Here is a 20,257-nt window from a genome sequence, read left to right as displayed (position 1 = left end):
ACAATAACATAGTCTAGCTAATTAGCATTCTCTGGCCTTCAGCCAAGGACACAAATGCCACACTAAATGGGTGTGTAACTCAGATGTAGGAATGAAACTGGAGTTCTGCTGCAGGCTTTAGAATGCTACTGTTTGCTAGGGTGTTCGTCCTTGCAGGTCTTTAAAACAGATACTGATCTATTTAAAGGTATGAAGAAGTTGCTGATAGCACATGCTCAGATCCTCTAATCTGAGCACATACCTGTAAGGTTCAATTTCAGTAGCTGTACCACTGTGTGAGGCTCTTTCAGACACAAGTAAATGACATGAAATACATTTTGACATAAAGAGCACCTTTAATGCAAAAAATGCCAAAGATAATTCAGAGGTGCATTGAAAAATACTGTTATTGAGCCAAAGAATGGGAAAGCGGGAAGAGTAGAGTGGTTCTTAAGAAGTGTTTTGATGAGGAGAAGGAGTAGCAAAGGATTTTAGGAAGGGGATTCTGTAGGAGAGGTCTTAGTGGCTGAAAGCACCTCTGTAGGATATAAAGAACAGTAGTGTACAAAAGGTCTTTGTGTGGAACAAACTTTGGATGAGATGCTATTATTTAAATGGTAAAAAATTGCAGTATGCTGCTGTGCAGAGGAACCTGGGTGTCCTTGTGTGTGAATCACAAAAAGTTGGTCTACAGGTGCAGCAGATAATTAAGAAGGCAAATGCAATTTTGTCCTTCATTGCTAGAGGGATGGAGTTTAAAAACAGGGATGTTATGTTGCAGCTGTAAAAGGTGCTGGCGAGGCCACACCTGAAGTACTATGTACAGTTTTGGTCTTCTTACTTGAGAAAGGGTATACTGGCACTGGAGGGGGTGCAGAGGAGATTCACTAGGTTGATTCTGGAGTTGAGATGGTTGGCTTATGAGGAGAGATTGAGTAGACTGCGACTGTACTTATTGGAATTTAGAAGAATGAGGGAGGATCTTATCAAAACATATAAAATTATGAAGGGAATAGATAAGATAGAACATAAGAACATAGGAACATAAGAAATAGGAGCAGGAGTAGGCCATCTGGCCCTTCGAGCCTGCCCCGCCATTCAACAAGATCATGGCTGATCTGAAGCGAATCAGTTCCACTTACCCGCCTGCTCCCCATATCCCCTAATTCCCTTATCGATCAGAAAACTATCTACCCGTGATTTAAACATATTCAACGAAGAAGCCTCCACCACTTCAATGGGCAGAGAATTCCAGAGATTCACTACCCTCTGAGAGAAGAAGTTCCCCCTCAACTCTGTTCTGAACCGGCCCCCCCTTATTTTGAGGCTGTGCCCTCTAGTTCTGGTTTCCAGGAAGAAGGAAGGTTGTTTCCACTGGTGGATGAAACTAGAACTAGGGGGCGTAGCCTAATAATAATGGGGAGAAGATTTAGGACTGAGTTGAGGAGGGACTTCTTCACCCAAAGGATTGTGAATCTGTGGAATTCCCTGGCCAGTGAAGCAGTTGAGGCTACCTCGTTGGATGTTTTTAAGGCAAAGATAGATAGATTTTTGAACAGTAAAGGAATCAAGAGTTATGGTGAGCAGGCGGGTAAGTGGAGATGAGTCCACAAAGAGATCAGCCGTGATCTTATTGAATGGCAGAGCAGGCTCGAGGGGCCAGATGGCCCACTCCTACTCCTAGGTCTTATGTTCTTATTCCAGACAGGAGAATACTGGAATAGTTGAAGTTTGCAAGATATTATGAAGGGTTATAGCAGCAGATAGGCCGATGGAGCAGCAGTGGTGGGCAACAGTAGGGAATTGGAAGTAGGCGTTTTTGCAATGATGAGGATATGGGGTCAGAAGCTAATTTTGGATTTGGACAGAACGGTAAATTTGGAATAGACTCATTTAGTCTTTGATAGTGGTCAGGAAGAAGGTAATGCAGTAAGCATTTGTGATGCGGGCGGAAAATGATTATTTCTGACTCCCATTGTTCTGTTAATTGCAATTTTGGCTCATCTAATGCTGGATGTTAGACAAGGAGCTGAAATTTTACTTTGGGAGCTGGGATAGTGAGCTGGGATGATTTCCTGGTGAAAGGAAATGATGCATGATATTCCTGGGAGCAACGTCTGATTTGATCTGGGGATGTGTTTGTCATCCAATTAACAGAGACAGGGGAGTGAACAGAGGTGGGACTACTAAAATGCAGGCCCGATTAAAATAAACCCCGGCAGCCATTATGTGGCTGCTGGTTAAATCAACTTGCTGACTTTCAGAAGATGTCCCAGGAAAACCAAAGACCTAGAATCTAGGGTAAAACTACCCCGCATTCTCTAATGCAGATCTAGACATAAAAGGGGAAGATCCACCACCACAAATGAAGCAGGTATGGCAGGATATAGCAGTAGTAGCATCACACCTTGATCTTCGAAATGGTCAGTGACTATATACCCTCTGGTAAGCCAAGGGAGACCCCAACACTCAGGACAGGCCTCTGAATGGCTCTTACAGCCAACACACTAGTTGAGGAGCCTCAGAGTGCATACTGCTCCTGAACAAGGGATTTAAGAAATCTCTGAATGGCTGAGTCATGGTACTGCTGAAGACCTGTCACCACTGAGATGTGCAATTGCTAAAGGTAGGACCAGCTGACATTGGTTGGATTGAACAATAGTGCTGTATCATGCTCTCTTTTGTAAATTCTGGAGAAGGTACACAATGAGAGGGAAAGGGCCCAAATAGGGAGCTATCCCTTACTTTCATGTTAAAACCACCATGGAGGTTCAAACAATGGAAATATTGTCAGGATCTCTGACCAGGAAGAAATTGACCCAAGTGAAGGGGCAGTCATGGTGCAGATGATGATGTCAGAGGTTGCTGTGCTCACTGAGGGGGGTACACTGCACTTTACCAGGTTGACAACATGCCAAACACTATATAAGAGGATCTTTTAGAGAGTTGGTGCAGACTCGATGGGCCAAATGGCCTCCTTCTGCACTGTAGGGATTATATGGATGCTATGGTAATTCACTGAGTCAGCCAAGGCTGGCTCCTTTCACCAGGTCTGCACCAAACAACATGTGCAGTTCATGCACCCTGCCAACATCCCAGCTGTTGACAAGCTCTTAATAAGCTCTTAACTGACTTTAATGGAGGGTGTGGCAGGATTGCGATCCTGGTGAACACAACCAACACCAGGAATGGCCTTGGGATACCCCCACTCCCACCACTGTCTGTACTTTTGGACTCTGCCTCAAATTCCAACCTCAATGGGGTCTGAAATGCAGCTCAAAATGTCTAACAACACAGAAGCAGTGGAGACATTAGAGAGGCATGAAGAGGTAGAGTTGGGGGATCATGAGGATATTTGAGGAAGCTGACCCTATGTTGGGAAACCAAGGAAGGATCCTTGGGGAACTGAGCTGATGTTGTGGAGTTGGAAATAAGTTATTTGTACAGCTGCCTTTCTACGATCATACAGTTAATAGTGAAAGTATGTAAAGGCAACACCACTGAGCTTGAAGAGGAGAAGAAAGATGTTGTTGTTCATATAAATGGGAGGTTAAAAAGGACAAGGAAAGATAAGCCATCATAGTCACAGAGGATTTAGTATGTTGCTTTGGCAGCCTTTAGTTATTAAGCAATTGATTGATTATCACTAATTTCGATATGTACAACCAAACTAACATAGGAATATTTTGTGAGGTAAAAGAGGCATCCAAAGTTGAATATAAATTCATATTCATTGAAAGTGAAGTCAATTACTCCTGCTTGTTTCAGAAAGGTACTCTATGTCCATAGTACCTCCAGACAGGTGCACGAAGCAGAAAATGGGTGAAGAGCATATTGCTCTTTCTGTTTAAAGCCCAATAACAGATTTACATAATGTGCTAAGTACAGAAAGATCTTTTATTTTAAATTCCAATCTGTTTCTTATTGAAAGTAACCATCATAGTAAAATATCAATGGCTAATGCATTCAATATCCTTGATACATGAAACTCTCTACATCAAAGGATTAATAATTGTGCAGGCATTACAAATGTATTTATTAGCAATAATCAGCTGTTGATCATCAAGAAACAATGGACGGCATGCATTAGAACATTACAGCGCAGAACAGGCCCTTCGGCCCACGATGTTGCACCGACCAGTTAAAAAAAACAAAAAAAAACTGTGACCCTCCAACCTAAACCAATTTCTTTTCGTCCATGAACCTATCTACGGATCTCTTAAACGCCCCCAAACTAGGCGCATTTACAACTGATGCTGGCAGGGCATTCCAATCCCTCACCACCCTCTGGGTAAAGAACCTACCCCTGACATCGGTTCTATAACTACCCCCCCTCAATTTAAAGCCATGCCCCCTCGTGCTGGATTTCTCCATCAGAGGAAAAAGGCTATCACTATCCACCCTATCTAAACCTCTAATCATCTTATATGTTTCAATAAGATCCCCTCTTAGCCGCCGCCTTTCCAGCGAAAACAATCCCAAATCCCTCAGCCTCTCCTCATAGGATCTCCCCTCCATACCAGGCAACATCCTGGTAAACCTCCTCTGCACCCTCTCCAAAGCCTCCACATCCTTCCTGTAATGTGGGGACCAGAACTGCACACAGTACTCCAAGTGCGGCCGCACCAGAGTTGTGTACAGTTGCAACATAACGCTACGACTCCTAAATTCAATCCCCCTACCAATAAACGCCGGACGATCCTTCCTTCTATATCCACTTGATAAGACAGGGATCCAGTTTTGGATGCAATGACTTACTTTTACTTCAGTGCCTCAAGTGACCTTTCCAATTATGGAACAATGGGGAGTGGGTTGGCTGAGGTGGATTGAGAAATTAGATTAAAAGAGACAATGGTAGATTATCAATGCAAACATTTAAAGAAACAATTCATAATTCTCAATGCATATGTTTTCCCTTGAGAGAAAAGTGTTCCAACCACTAAACTAGGGAAGTTAAAATAGTATTAGATTTTTAAAAGTGGCTTTAAAGTGTCGCCAAAATGCAGGTGGCCTGAGGATTGAGTTTAAAAAGAATCAGTGTAAGATACCAATAAACGCCAAGACACCATATGCCTTCTTAACAACCTTATCTACTTGATTCCCAACTTTCAGGGATCTATGCACACATACACCTAGATCCCTCTGCTCCTCCACACTATTCAAAGTCCTCCCGTTAGCCCTATACTCAACACATCTGTTATTCCTACCAAAGTGAATTACCTCACACTTCTCCGCATTAAACTCCATCCGCCACCTCTCGGCCCAACTTTGCAACCTGTCTAAGTCTTCCTGCAAACTACGACACCCTTCCTCACTGTCTACCACACCACCGACTTTGGTGTCATCAGCAAATTTGCTAATCCACCCAACTATACCCTCATCCAGATCATTAATAAATATTACAAACAGCAGTGGCCCCAAAACAGATCCCTGAGGTACACCACTTGTAACCGCACTCCATGATGAATATTTACTATCAACCACCACCCTCTGTTTCCTATCCGCTAGCCAATTCCTGATCCAATTTCCTAGATCACCCCCAATCCCATACATCTGCATTTTCTGCAGAAGCCTACCATGGTGAACCTTATCAAACGCCTTACTAAAATCCATATATACCACGTCCACTGCCTTGCCCCCATCCACCTCCTTGGTCACTTTCTCAAAAAACTCAATAAGGTTAGTAAGGCACGACCTACCTGCCACAAAACCATGCTGACTATCACCTATCAATTCATTACTCTCCAAATAACTATAAATCCTATCCCTTATAATTTTTTCCAACATCTTGCCGACAACAGAAGTGAGACTCACCGGTCTATAATTCCCGGGGAAGTCTCTGTTCCCCTTCTTAAACAATGGGACAACATTCGCTAACCTCCAATCTTCTGGTACTATACCAGAGGCCAACGACGACCTGAAGACCAGAGCCAGAGGCTCTGCAATCACTTCTCTTGCCTCCCAGAGAATCCTTGGATAAATCCCATCCGGACCAGGGGATTTATCTATTTTCAGACCCTCCAGAATATCCTGCACATCCTCCTTATCAACTGTAATACTGTCTATTCTACTCCCCTGCAACCCAGTGTCCTCCTCAGCTATATTCATGTCCCCTTGCGTGAACACCGAAGAGAAATATTGGTTCAATGCTTCACCAATCTCCTCCGGTTCCACACATAACTTCCCTCTGCCATCTATAACTGGCCCTAAACTTGCCCTAACCAACCTTCTGTTCTTGACATACCTATAGAACGCCTTAGGATTCTCTTTAACCCTATCCGCCAAAGTCTTCTCATGTCCCCTTTTAGCCCTTCTAAGCTCGCTCTTCAACTCCCTCTTAGCCAATCTAAAGCTTTCTAGTGCACTACCCGAGTGCTCACGTCTCATCCGAACATAAGCCTCCTTTTTCTTTTTAACCAACAAAGAAACTTTTTTGGTGCACCACGGTTCCCTAGCCCTACCAATTCCTCCTTGCCTGACAGGGACATACCTATCACAGACTCGCAGTAGCTGCTCCTTGAAAAAACTCCACATGTCGGACGTTCCCAGTCCCTGTAATCTCCTAGTCCAACCTATGTTTCCTAATTCTCTCCTAATAGCCTCATAATTACCCTTCCCCCAGCTAAAACCACTGGCCCGAGGTTCATGCCTATCCCTTTCCATCACTAAGGTGAACGTAACCGAATTGTGGTCACTATCACCAAAATGCACACCAACTTCCAAGTCTAGCACCTGGTCTGGCTCATTTCCCAGCACCAGATCCAATATAGCCTCACCTCTAGTTGGCCTGTCTACATACTGAGTCAAAAAACCTTCCTGCACGCTTTGAACAAAAACTGACCCCTCTAACGAGCTAGAGCTATAACAATTCCAGTCAATATTAGTCAAGTTAAAATCCCCCATAACAATTGCCCTATTACTTTCACTCCTAAGCAGGATTGACTCCGCAATCCTTTCCTCAACCTCTCTAGAACTTTTAGGAGGTCTATAAAAGACTCCCAACAGGGTGACCTCTCCTCTCCTATTTCTAATCTCCGCCCATACTACCTCAACAGATAAGTCCTCATCAAACCTCCTCTCTGACACTGTGATACAATCTCTGACCAATAATGCTACCCCTCCCCCTCTTCTACCTCCTTCCCTACTTCGACTAAAACATTTGAACCCCGGGACCTGCAGCATCCATTCCTGCCCCTGCTCTATCCATGTCTCTGAAATAGCCACAACATCGAAGTCCCAGGTACTGATCCACGCTGCAAGTTCACCCACTTTATTGCGAATACTCCTGGCATTGAAGTATACACATTTCAAACCCTGCTCCACCCCACCTCTGCAATGCCGTGCATTGCAGTCCCCATCCATGCATCCCTCACTTTCAGCCCCACTACTCAGGATCCCTCCCCCCCCCCCGAATCAGTTTAAACCTCCCTGCATGGCCTTAGCAAATTTACCCCCCAGGATATTGGTCCCCTTCTGATTAAGGTGTAGACCATCCTTCTCATAGAGGTCACACCTTCCCCAGTACGAGCCCCAATTGCTTAAGTACCTGAACCCCTCCCTCCTGCACCATCCCCTCAGCCATGAATTCAAACCTTCCCTCTCCCTATTCCTCTCTAAACTATCCCGTGGTACAGGCAAGAGTCCAGAGATAACCACTCTGTCAGTCTTGGCCTTTAGTTTCCACCCCAACTCCATAAATCCCTGCCTAATATCCCCTTCCCCTATCCTCCCTATGTCGTGTGTCCCCACATGTACAATAACTTGTGGTTTATCTCCCTCCCCCCTAAGAGTCCTGAATACCCTGTCAGACACATCCCGGACCCCAGCCCCTGGTAGGCAACACACCAACCCTGAGTCCCTACCTTTAGTTCCGACCCTCCTATCTGTCCCCTTAATTGTGGAGTCCCCAATCACAAGGCCCAGTCTTTTACAGCCCCTAACCACCTGAGCTTTCTCACTCGGCTCACCCCCAGAGATCTGCTCTCTATGCTCAGTTGATTCCTCCTCAACTGTAGCCTCCAGCACCGAAAACCTATTATGGAGGGGAACCGCCCCAGGGGATTGTCTTCCCGATTGCTTCTTACCCCTCCTCCTGGCATTGACCCAAGCCTCATTTCTAGGAGTTACTATTTCTCTATAACTCCTATCAACTTCCACCTCCGCCTCCCGAATTATGCGGAGTTCCTCTAACTCCCCCTCCATCTCCTTTACACGCTCCTCCAGAAGCTGCAATCTAATGCACTTCTTACAACTAAAATCTCCTGAAACACTACTGGATTTCCTCACCACATACATCCCACAGGAGATGCAGCATACTGCCTGAACTGCCATCCCTGAAGCCATTACCAGCAAGAAAAAAAGAAAACAAAAAACTTCCCCACACTTATAATTAGGTTAGAGGAGGATGGAAGGGTGGGATCCTCTACCAGTGTAGAGGATCGGGTATCTCCTCTGCACCAATTTATAGGGCTAGGGGCCCGAGAGAAAAAAAAAAACTACAGCTACCGGCAGGCTTCGCGATGCGGCCTTCCGGTTTCCGTTAATTACAAAAAACCTCCCGAAAATTAGACAAAAAAAACCCCCAGAATTTACTCACAGTCCGCGCTCTCTCTCTCACCGCTCACAGTCTCCACCCCGCAGGTCCGCTCCCAGAGGAACAACATTACTGCCATCTTTTACCCAAAACTTAGCTTCAGACCCTGTCCCTCTATATTTAACCAGCCCGTCTCTGACATCTCCTCCAGTCACACAACCCTGTGAGATGTCTGCACCGCTCTAATTGTGGCATCATGAGCGTTCCACATGCAACATGACTTGCATCGATAAACTCTCATCTCCAACATTTCAATTGAAATTTCAAAGCTCAATGGCTTTGAAGCCGAATGGTCCAGATTGCCATGGCCTTCAATGTGAACAAGTTGTTTGTTATATTATATTCTACTTCCCTATAAGTAGATAAATTCTAGAGCCGCACATGCCAAATCATGTTTAGCTGCAGCTAATTTGAGTATTTAATCGCTCTTGTCATGCGCCATATCATAGGCTTTTTTCTTTTATTCTTCCATTGTCCCCCTTTTGCTTGGCTTTGCTATTATTTAAAACCTGTTTATTTCTAGTATCTTCCAGTTCTGAAATAAGATGATTGACCTGAAACCTTGGCCTGGATTTTCGCTCCTGAGGTAGTTAGGCCGAGTCAGGAGGTCTCCCAATTCAGTACACCTGCCTCAGGGAACAGTGCCTCGAATGGTGGGATCTTTATTCTGCTGGGGAAGAGGAGCAGGTGCAGGATGGAGTCATGCTTGCCACTCCTGGATGCAGGTTGTTCCAAGGTGGGTTGTTTAAAAGACCCACCTAAGTTCCCTAGGATAAAAACTGGAAAAGCTCAGCAGGTCTGGCAGCATTTATGGAGAAAGAAACAGAGTTAACATTTCTTCTTCATCCTTACAGATCATCCCTGTAGGGGTGAGCAGTATCCGGGTTGCTGTGTTTGCTATAGTGCTTTGACAGTCCACCTGATTTACTTTGAGCTGCACTCTTCGAGTATGCTTTACAACTGCTAGGAACATCACTGAATAAACTGGTGTGAAAACCAGGGTATGTATAGAGTAAATTGCCTGGGGCGCCATCAGCAAAGGCTCCCATGGAGCCATTCTGAGGTATTGAAAGTTCCTGGTTCCAGCAGAAATTGGCTCCCTGGAACCTCTGATCCCATTGCGAGCCTCAATAATAGCAAATATCTCAATATTTGCTCCGATTGGATTAGGAGATGTGGGCCACTAAATATTATTTTGTGCAAGCGAAAATGTTCCCATAGTATGCAAGATAGAATGACTTCAACTTGTGAATTTATGTTCAACTTTTTACAGCTCTATACCCTCACAAAGTTGAAATTTTGATCAATTTGGTTTTTAATAGTACAACGGTAGCACTTTTTAATAACAAAACGTTTCCAAAAGAAAACAGTAAAGCACATTGAATACATAAATCACATGCAATTAAAACATACCTCTGTTGTCCTTAATTTAATTTGGTCTGGGCCCTTGCTTTGAGTCAATATTGCAAGCTTCCACTGAGTGAGCAGATGTACCAACAATTTGAGAGAGCTATCAAGAAGGTTTTGTTGAGTATCATTCACCTCGCGAAGTAAGAAATTAGTGAACCCAAACAATACATCTTCCCTCCAGTCAGCAAAATCAACAAGAAGACTCTGAAGAGAGTTTTGTGCAATGTGGCGAAGTTCATCATCCATATGGATAGTTAGCCTAAATTGGAGTTGAAAAATTTTGTTATTAAAATATGTAGTTTTTCCCACATTAGAGAATATCATTCTGCTCAGCATATCAGCTAAGTGGAAGTTAAACTTTTATATCTGTTTTAATACACATGTTGGAATATACAACTTTAGGTTCTACATTTTCTGGAAGTTTTACATTCATTGCAGGATGTAAGCACAAACAAGTGATCAATCAGAAAACACCTATAGGAATAAAGAACAAAGAAAATTACAGTACCGGAGCAGGCCCTTCGACCCTCCAAGCCTGCACCAACCATGCTGCCCGACTGTACTAAAACCCTCTACCCTTCCGGGGACAATATCCCTCTATTCCCATCCTATTCATGTATTTGTCCAGACACCTCTTAAAACTCACTATTGTATCTACTTCCACTACCTCCCCTGGCAGCGAGTTCCAAGCACCCACCACCCTCTGTGTAAAAAACTTGTTCGTACATCTCCTTTAAACCTTGCCCCTTGCACCTTAAACCTGTGCCCCCTAGTAATTGACTCTTCCACCCTGGAAAAAAGCTTCTGAGTATCCACTCTGTCCATACCCCTCATAATCTTGTAGACTTCTATCAGGTCGCCCCTCAACCTCCGTCGTTCCAGTGAGAACAAACCAGGTTTCTCCAACCTCTCCTCATAGCTAATGCCCTCCATACCAGGCAACATCCTGGTAAATCTTTTCTGTACCCTCTCCAAAGCCTCCACATCTTTCTGGTAGTGTGGAGACCAGAATTGAACACTATATTCCAAGTGGGGCCTAACTAACGTTCTATAAAGCTGCAACATGACTTGCCAATTTTTAAACTCAATGCCCCGGCCGATGAAGGCAAGCATACTGTATGCCTTCTTAACTACCTTCTCCACCTGCATTGCCACGTTCAGTGACCTGTGTACCTCTGCCTATCAATACTCTTGAGGGTTCTGCCATTTACTGTATATTTCCTATCTGTATTAGACCTTCCAAAATGCATTACCTCACATTTGTCTGGATTAAACTCCATCTGCCATCTCTCCGCCCAAGCCTCCAACCGATCTATATCCTGCTGTATCCTCTGATGGTCCTCATCGTTATCCACAAATCTACCAACCTTTGTGTCGTTGGCAAACTTACTAATCAAACCAGTTACATTTTCCTCCAAATCATTTATATATATTACAAGCAGCAAAGGTCCCAGCACTGATCCCCGAGGAACGACACTTGTCACAGCATGTCATCGAAAGTTTGTAATTGAAAGTTTGTTAACTGATATAATAAATGCTCGATGAACCAATCTATACTGTGACAAACTAAAGGGAGAATTTAAGTTAACAACAGATAGTGCAAGGTTGTGTCAAGGTGTCCCCTATAGTCTGAAGTAGGAACAGAACTACGACTGAACATGACGTACAGATAACATGGAAGACATTGTGCATGCCGCGAATGTAGGACTTTAATGATTCTTATATGGATAATTTTAACTGATAGCAATACACATACCTTGCAAGTAAGTCAATCAATTCCAGTTTTGACATTCCATCAGGTATTATTCGTGGAATGGCAGCTACACTGGTCCTAAAAAGGTCAATTTTTGGTTTCCTCTCACCCCTGAATCAATATAGAGAGCAATCAGTTTATAACTTAAAATGAAAAGAAACTATGATATTGTATTTTTGTGTATTTAACCAACTAGTTAGAAAATTTTATCCTTTTCTACACAACTTTAAAGCAAGAGTTTCAATTAGGCACAACAATTTAAACAGCTTAGAACTGTAAGAAATCCTGTCCCATTAATTAAACAGCATGAGGCTAGAATAATAAAAAAACACAAATACTGCACATGCTGGATTTGAAATGCAGGAAATGCTCAGCAGGTGAGGCAGCATTCATGGAGACAAATTCAGAGTAAATGGGCAGAATTTCTTGTTCTGTCTGTGAGCTTTGCCATAGCTTTTTAACTCAGCCATGGCAATGGCATCCTGCTTCCAGACTAATCACGAACAAGAGTGGGATGGCGTGCATAATCTGTCATAGGAAGGATTTGTAGTTCAAGGAAGCCTGGAATGTGCTGGAATGGTTGAACATTACATTGATTCCTGTGACTTCGGTAACCACAGATATGGAAAGGAGATTTGGGAAGGTTGGCCCCTGGGTGTCAAGACTCTTACCTGGAGGTCTTACAATGACATCTGTGGGACTAAACTGAGGGGATGTTTGCCAAAGGTGGGAGGACAAAGCAGCCTCTCCAACCAAGCAGGTATGGCAGCACGATGGCACAGTGGTTAGCACTGCTGCCTCACAGTGCCAGGGACCTGGATTCAATTCCAGCCTTGAGTCACTGTCTGTGTGGAGTTGGCATATTGTCCTCGTGTCTGCGTGGGTTTCCTCTGGATGCTCCGGTTTCCTCACAAAGATGCACAGGTTAGGTGGACTGGCCATGCAAAATTGCCCCTTGGTGTCAGGTGGACTAGCAGGTTAAATACGTGAGGTTATGGGGATAGGGCCTGGGTGGGAATGTGGTTGGTGCAGACTCGATGGGCCGAATGGCCTCCTTCTGCACTGAAGGGATATCTATGATTTTTATGAATGTGGCCGAGGAAGGCAATAGCAGGTGTGGTACCACAAACCTGACAAAAGTATACCAAAAGGATTCTGGATCTCAAGAGGGTTTGGAATGTGAGTGACTCTTGGGTGCCAAGTCTCAAACTCTGACCTCCCTGGCATTTCTGGTACATCCACTCTTAAGACAATACACTTGCAGCTGCATTCATTCCTTTCCCTGCAGGCATCTCACATCAGGAGTCAACATTCAAGCTTGCCCTCTTCTTTCCAGCCCTCACAGTCACCCTCCACAAATATTGTCCTTCCCTCCTATCCACACAAGCCATGTCCAACACTCCTACCTCTCAGTCTTCTCTCCTTGCAGAAAAGAATTAACAATCTCAGGGAGAAGGGCACCTTGTTGGTCAATGATAATGCATGCTCATTTGGTCTACTGGGAAGGAGGTCTTGTTCCAAGAGGCTGCAGATGTTAACAATGATTGGCCGTAAAGGCCTGACATATATGTAGCGTTGCTGCTCACCATGCCAACCTGGCAGTGCCAACCTGTACCACGGGGCATTGCCAGGCACTGGCCGACCATTTCCCTCTCTCCCAGTGGCTTTACTCACCTTTACGCCCTCAGGGGAATCCCTACAACAGGTTCACATCTGGGTGAACCTGCTGTAAATCACACCAACATGACATGACATTGGTGCGGTTTGAACATATGGCGGGGGTCAATATACGATGGGGGGGGGGGGGGGGGGGGGGTTAATGAGATGTAAATATATTAAAATGAATGGGAATCAGATTCACGCCCGTTATGTCACCGGTGAGGGGTGGGGAAAATTGGAAGTCATGACCTCGCCATCAAGATCTGGGGTTTCAGGGTTTCGCTGAATCTTGAGCCTCTACCACCATTCCCGTGGACAGCGAGTGTGGGCTCTAAATCGACCCGATAGATTCAAACCAAAAAAAACAGATTTATTCTAGGAGGTCTTGTCTGTACAGAGTCCAAACTAAAAGTAAAACAGCATCTTCTGCAAATTCCTAATGATGTCACCATCATATCATGTGATCAGCTTTTAAAGCAATCTTGCTACCCTTTTAAATAGATAACATTCCTCCCCCTTTCTTGCTGCGGTCATGACAACAAATTACTATAATGTTATACATAGGATCAATAATGTGCTAGACATAGTACGATGCATCATTACTCATTATACAGTCAATAAGAAAGTTAATCAGGAGGACATCTATTCCTCTTTGGTTGTATACGGCATTCAGGAATTTGGTTGTCCTTTACATTAGAAGTATGATTTGGAACTTCAGCAGACATTTCTTCTCTTGGACTAATTTTGCATCATTATCATGTGATATAGTAGCAAAGACACAATTACCAGACAACTCAGATTCAACTAAATCTTCCGTAGTAATATTCACAACATCAGGGACTCAAGAACATAAGAAATAGGAGCAGGAGTAGGCCATCTAGCCCCTCGAGCCTGCCCCGCCATTCAATAAGTTGATGCTTCTGACTAAGAAATCATTTTGAGATGACAACAATTGGTCAGCATGGCATTGCCAAACTAGTTCATCTTCGATTTGAACCGTGTTAGAAATTGGACCTGTTTTTGCCAAAACTATGGCTGCTTTCCATTTCTTAGTCATGGCATAATTACGTGCTAACACCTGATCTCCTAGTTGAAATGGGCATTGTTTTACCCCTACTTCTCATCTAGTAACTTGAGATTGTTGTTGACGCTGTGCTATCTCTGACGTTTCTGGAGATAGTAACAAATCAATGTAGTTCTCAATTTCCCTTTAAGAGTTGTAATGCAGATGAACCTTCAGTAGTGTTTCTATAAGATGCAACAAAACTATTCACACATCGGCACAACATCGTGGGCCGAAGGGCCTGTTCTGTGCTGTACTGTTCTACGTAACATGATAATGAATCTTGCTCTTTTTTGAAGCTTTTAAAGAATGCTTCAAGCAGAATTAGGCCACTCAGCCCACCGAGTCTGCTCCACCATTCAATCATGGCTGATATTTTTCTCATCCCCATTCTCCTGCCTTTTCCCCACAACACCTGATCCCCTTATTAATCAAGAACCTATCTATCTCTGTCTTAAAGACACTCAATGACCTGATCTCCACAGCCTTCTGCGGCAAAGAGTTCCACAGATTCACTACCCTCTGGCTGAATAAATACCTCCTCATTTTTGTTTTAAAGGATCGTCCCTCTAGCCTGAGGTTGTGCCCTCTGGTTCTAGTTTTTCCTACTAATGGAAACATCCTCTCCTCATCCACTCTATCCAGGCATCGCAGTATCCTGTAAGTTTCAATAAGATCCTCCCTCATCCTTCTAAACTCCAACAAGTACAGGCCCAGAGTCTTCAACTATTCCTCATATGACAAGCTCTTTATTCCAGGGATCATTCTTGTGAACCTCCTCTGGACTCTTTCCAAGGCCAGCACATCCTTCCTTAGATATGGGGCCCAAAACTGCTCACAATACTACAAATGGGGTCTGACCAGAGCCTAATACAGCCTCAGAAGTACATCCCTGCTTTTGTATTCTAGCCCTCTCGACATGAATGCTAACATTGTATTTGCCTTCCTAACTGCCGACTGAACATGCACATTAACATTAAGAGAATCTTGAACAATGACTCCCAAGTCCCTTTGTGTTTCTGATTTCCTAAGCATTTTCCCATTTAGAAAATAGTCTATGCCTGCATTCCTCCTTCCAAAGTGCACAACCTCACACTTTTCCACATTGTATTCCATCTGCCACTTCTTTGCCCCCTCTCCTAACCTGTCCAAGTCCTTCTGCAGCCCCCCCTGCTTCCTCAATACTACCTGTCCCTCTACATATCTTTATATCATCTGCAAACTTAGCAACAGTGCCTTCAGTTCCTTCTTCCAACTCGTTAATATATATTGTGAAAAGTTGTGGTCCCAGCACCGACCCCTGAGGCACACCACTAGTCACTAGTAAAGGAGGTAACAGTAGTGTATTTCTTACTCATGCATGGATTGACACTGTCCAACCTTTTCTTCAATCTGAGCATCCAGACCTGGCTACCAAAAATAACTACACGCTAATTGCTTCGTCCAAACTATACCATAATGTCCTTTATGTAGTTGTTCAAGAACTCTTCCACGCAGACTAGGAGAAATGATCCTTGACTTCCCCACAATAGACACCCACCTTGGATGGTCAACTCAAGCTTTCTTATCACATTTGGTTTCCCAGCTATCATTCTTTCAATACCATATCCATCACCTTCCTCATCATGGGATCATTTCTGGTATGTCTCTGAATTTGAGAAGCAATCATAGGCAAATGGTCTACTCGCGAAAAATAAAGATTATCAGCAAAACTTGTTGGTAGCATCTGCTTAACAGGTAACAACATTACCTATTAAGAAGATGCCACCAACAGGTTTCAGCATCAGCATGGCACTCTGTTGACGATACTTTATATCCTAAGAGTGTGCAGATAAGATCAGTTGCCATTTTTGTAATCAGCTAGCAGTTAACAACGACGTGCCTTTATACTGCCCAAAAATAGTAAAGGGTCAATGATCAGTCAATAATGTGAAATGACGACCATATAAATAATGATGAAACCTTTGTATGCCAAAAGTTATACTCAATGTTTTTTTTCTAGCTGAGCAGAGTTAGATTCAGCATTTGTCAAAGTATGCAAAACAAAAGCCATCGCTGTTTTGCTAACGAAGGCATAATATATGAAACTACTGCCACTACTCCATAAGGTGAAACATCACAAGCAAGCAGTAATGGTAGCTTTGGATTAAAATGAACGAATAGTTCAGACTTGTGCAAAGCATCTTTGACATCCATGTGCTTTTTCACATTCTATTGTCCAGTCACATGACACATTGTAAATTATGTAATGGCTTCAACAAAGCTAAGTTAGGAACAATTTGCCATAATAATTAACTAATCCTAGAAAGGACCTCAACTGCGTCACATTCATCGGACATGGTGTTTCTAAAATAGCGTCCATCTGCTTAGGTGCTTTCTATAAGCCTTTCCTATCAATAACATGACCCAATACTGGACTCGCATCTGGAAAAGTCACACTTCTCTTTCTTTTTACGTAAACCATGTGCTGGAAGACATTTCAATGTTGCTTCTAAATTATTTAAATGCTCCTGTTCACTGGACCCTGTAATTAGAATATCATCTAGGTAACATTGTACACCAGCGAGACCACTTAAAATCTCATTCGTTGATCTTTGGAAAATGGCTGGTGTGGACGTTATTCCAAAAGGCAATCTTTTATGATGGAACAGATCTTTATAAGTAATGATAAGCAACGGTTGAGATTCCGCAGCTACGTCCATCTGTAAATATACTTGTGAAAGATCAATCTTGCTGAATTTCTGCCCACCTGACAATCCAGCAAACAAATTTTCAATTAAAGGAACGGGATATTGATCAGCATAGAACACTGGATTTATGGTTGTTTTACAATCACCTTAAACATGAACTGAACCATCTGGTTTCATGACAAGTATGATTGGGAGAGCCCAGTCATTTATTGCAACCAGCTCTAACACACGAGTGTTAACAAGTCACACTAATTCTTTTTTGACCTTGAGAAGTACTGCATATGGTACCGTTCGAGCTTTGAGACTTTTTGCTTGCCTATTAAGCTTTATCTTGACTTTTACTTGAACACCCTTCCTTGAGCCAAGTGTCTCTTCATGTACACACTTGTATTTATTCAGAGACTGCTGTAGGTCAGTTTTGACATCGACCAATCTGTTGACAGCATTCTAGTTGAGCTTTATCTTCTCCAATCATGATCTCTCAAATAGGGGTGGAAAATTACCATGGACTACATAGAGAGGCATCTCCACTGTTTGTCCACTTAATTCTACACTGACCATGAGGTAACCTTTTAACGACATGATCTCTTCATTGTGTGTCCTTAAAATCTTATCAGCTGGTTATAAAGGCAGATGTTTCAGCTTTTGTTGGTTTGTAGTCTCAGGAATTAAAGATACAGCTGCAACACTATCAACCTCCATCCTAATATGTTGTCCACTTAACTTTGGAATCACCCAGAATCTGTATGATCCGCCCTGTTTAGTTGCAGCTCTTCATCATATTCCTTGACATTCTCTTCTTCACAGTCATAATTCTTTCTTCCATGTGTAAATTATTTTTTTAGAATGCAATTTATTCTTCTTGAAGGTTCCCAGATTCTTTTTCTGAATGTTCTTCTCAGAGGAAGTTGGTCTAGCTCAACAAGCTTTTGCAATGTGACCCATTTTGCCCCAATTCTTGCATTCACTATCCTTGCTCCAGCATTCACTCGCTGAATAGATCATTTTGGCACATTGGTGATATGCCTGTTGCTGTTTTCACTTCTCATGGGGAGTTCTCAACTTGTGGATCTTCATTCCTGCACTACGTTGTGAAACCTCTTTTTCAGCCAGTTCCATTGACATTGCAATTTTTACTGCTGTCTTTAACATCAAAGTATGTTTAGTAAGCAATCTTTTTTGGATAGCCTCATTTTGGAGACCACAAACCAAACGATCTGAAGAGTATGTTTCAATGACTCACCAAATTTACAATGTCATGCCAGGCTTTTTAAGGTTGTTACACACTCCTCAATGCTTTTGTCTTCTACTTGATTCCTCCAGAGGAATCTGAATCGTTCTGCGATAATCAATGGCTTTGGAGTGTAATGCTCTTCGAGGGTCTCTGTCAAGTCATCATAAGTTTAGGTTCCTGGCTTTTCTGGATTAACCAAGTGCCGGGGCGAATTGTAGGTTTTATTTCCAATTGTACTGAGAAAAACTGGTACAAGCAACTTGTTTGCAATTTTATTCACTTATACAAAGTACTGAAACCACTCTAGAAAGGAATTTCATTATTCATTTTCTTCATTGAAAGGGTCCATGGATCCTAATTGGCCGACCATTTCTTTTTCAGGCACTAACGACTTGAGACTGCTCAGTACATTTTTTTTTACTGTATTCCCAGTACTCCCTTTTTTACCTGGATACCATTGACTTGACGTATTTTTTTCTTTAAAATGACCCCAGCTGTGCAGCAAAGTATCCCTCTTTTCAAATACCAGATGCCGCCTGGAATCTCACCCTTCTCTGATTGGAGAAAAAACCCTCGCTTTTAAAACCACACTGAAAGCTTTTTTATTACTTGGTTTTCCTGCAGTGGCACATCAACCTTTAATCCTGTTGCTGCATCTCCCCGGCCTTCTAATTTTCAAAATGTGAGGACTCATATTTTTTCTTCTATTAGGATCTTTTCTCAATGTTCCCAGTGAAACAAAATCCAAACTCATCACCAATTTTCATTTTGTGTCATACCCTAATTATGTTTGAGGTTGTGGGTTTTAAACAGAAAGAAAAGCTGTGGTTTGCACATGTAGATTCAAACTAACAACAACAGATTTATTCTTGGAGGTCTTGCCTGTACAGAGTTCAAACTGAAAATAAAACAGCAAAAGTCTAATGACATCACCATCAAATCTTGTGATTAGCTCTTAATGCAATCAAGCAACCCTTTAAAATGTATAACCATTGTCCAAAGGACTTCAACACTTTCCCTGATATACTTTTCCCTCTATGAGCAAATAAGGTAATAGACAATATCGATACATAGCAATTACACATAAAACATGTCTCTAGAGACAAAGAAGATAAGGATCTGGCTGCTATCTGTTTGAGCTGTTAACAGAAGAATCGTTTGTAAATCCACTCAACTTTGAAATGCATTGCGCTGGCACAGACAATTACAGTAAGCTGAGGTCTATCTGCCACATCCCTTTAATTTTCCCCTATCCTTTTAAAATTTCAGCATCATGCAATTTTCCATTCCAATCAGTAGTGTACTCCTTGCAAATGTTCAAATCTGGACCCTCAACTGTGTTAATTATTCAAATAACTTTACCACAAAGATTGAACGGTATTAGCATATGACATTTCTACTTACATTTGCAACAGTTTAGAGCCATTTGGAAATGATGCACACCTGTACGTAAAATCAGCTGCATCCTTTCACCATTGACTCAAAACAGAATTCTGCATGAATTATATGCTTGCTTACGTGATCATGTCTTCAGGCTCTTTGTTCAATATCTGTGTATTGGTCAACATCATACAACGCCCAACTTCTTTGTCGAGGTGTCTTAAGATGCTATCTAGGGCTTTTCTTAGTTGTGGATAGTACAGAGATATTCCTGTTGAGTTGAGGGCAAAATCTATCTTTAGAATACTTCTGATAGATTTCATTAACTTAAAGCATTGACCCTAAATTTCCTTGCTACCCACAGCATCAATACCATTAGTATACTACTAGAACGTTTTATTTTGCTGCAATCCATTCTTTTCTTTCTACACTCCACTGTATAAAGACTCAAATAGGTTGCTAGCATTGTGAACAATCTGATTCAGCCTGGGACAGT

General features: G+C 42.7%; 1 protein-coding gene across 2 annotated transcripts in view; it reads right to left on the bottom strand.

Annotated features, from left to right (window-relative positions):
• LOC144499778 (protein furry homolog) overlaps nt 1-20,257 on the bottom strand; it is a 302,728-nt gene that overhangs the window by 161,767 nt on the left and 120,704 nt on the right. For both annotated transcript variants that reach the window (XM_078222227.1, XM_078222228.1), the window contains exons 16-18: nt 19,900-20,032; nt 11,739-11,846; nt 9,986-10,241 (exon numbers count right to left, since the gene is read on the bottom strand). In XM_078222227.1, coding sequence (XP_078078353.1) covers nt 9,986-10,241; nt 11,739-11,846; nt 19,900-20,032 — 497 coding nt within the window. The remainder of the gene's footprint in view (nt 1-9,985; nt 10,242-11,738; nt 11,847-19,899; nt 20,033-20,257) is intronic.

Source organism: Mustelus asterias, chromosome 10, assembly GCF_964213995.1.
Source record: "Mustelus asterias chromosome 10, sMusAst1.hap1.1, whole genome shotgun sequence".
In the NCBI taxonomy this organism is placed as follows: Eukaryota; Metazoa; Chordata; class Chondrichthyes; order Carcharhiniformes; family Triakidae; genus Mustelus; species Mustelus asterias.
The sequence above is the reverse complement of the archived record's forward strand: the minus strand, read 5'-3'. Positions and strand labels throughout refer to the sequence as shown.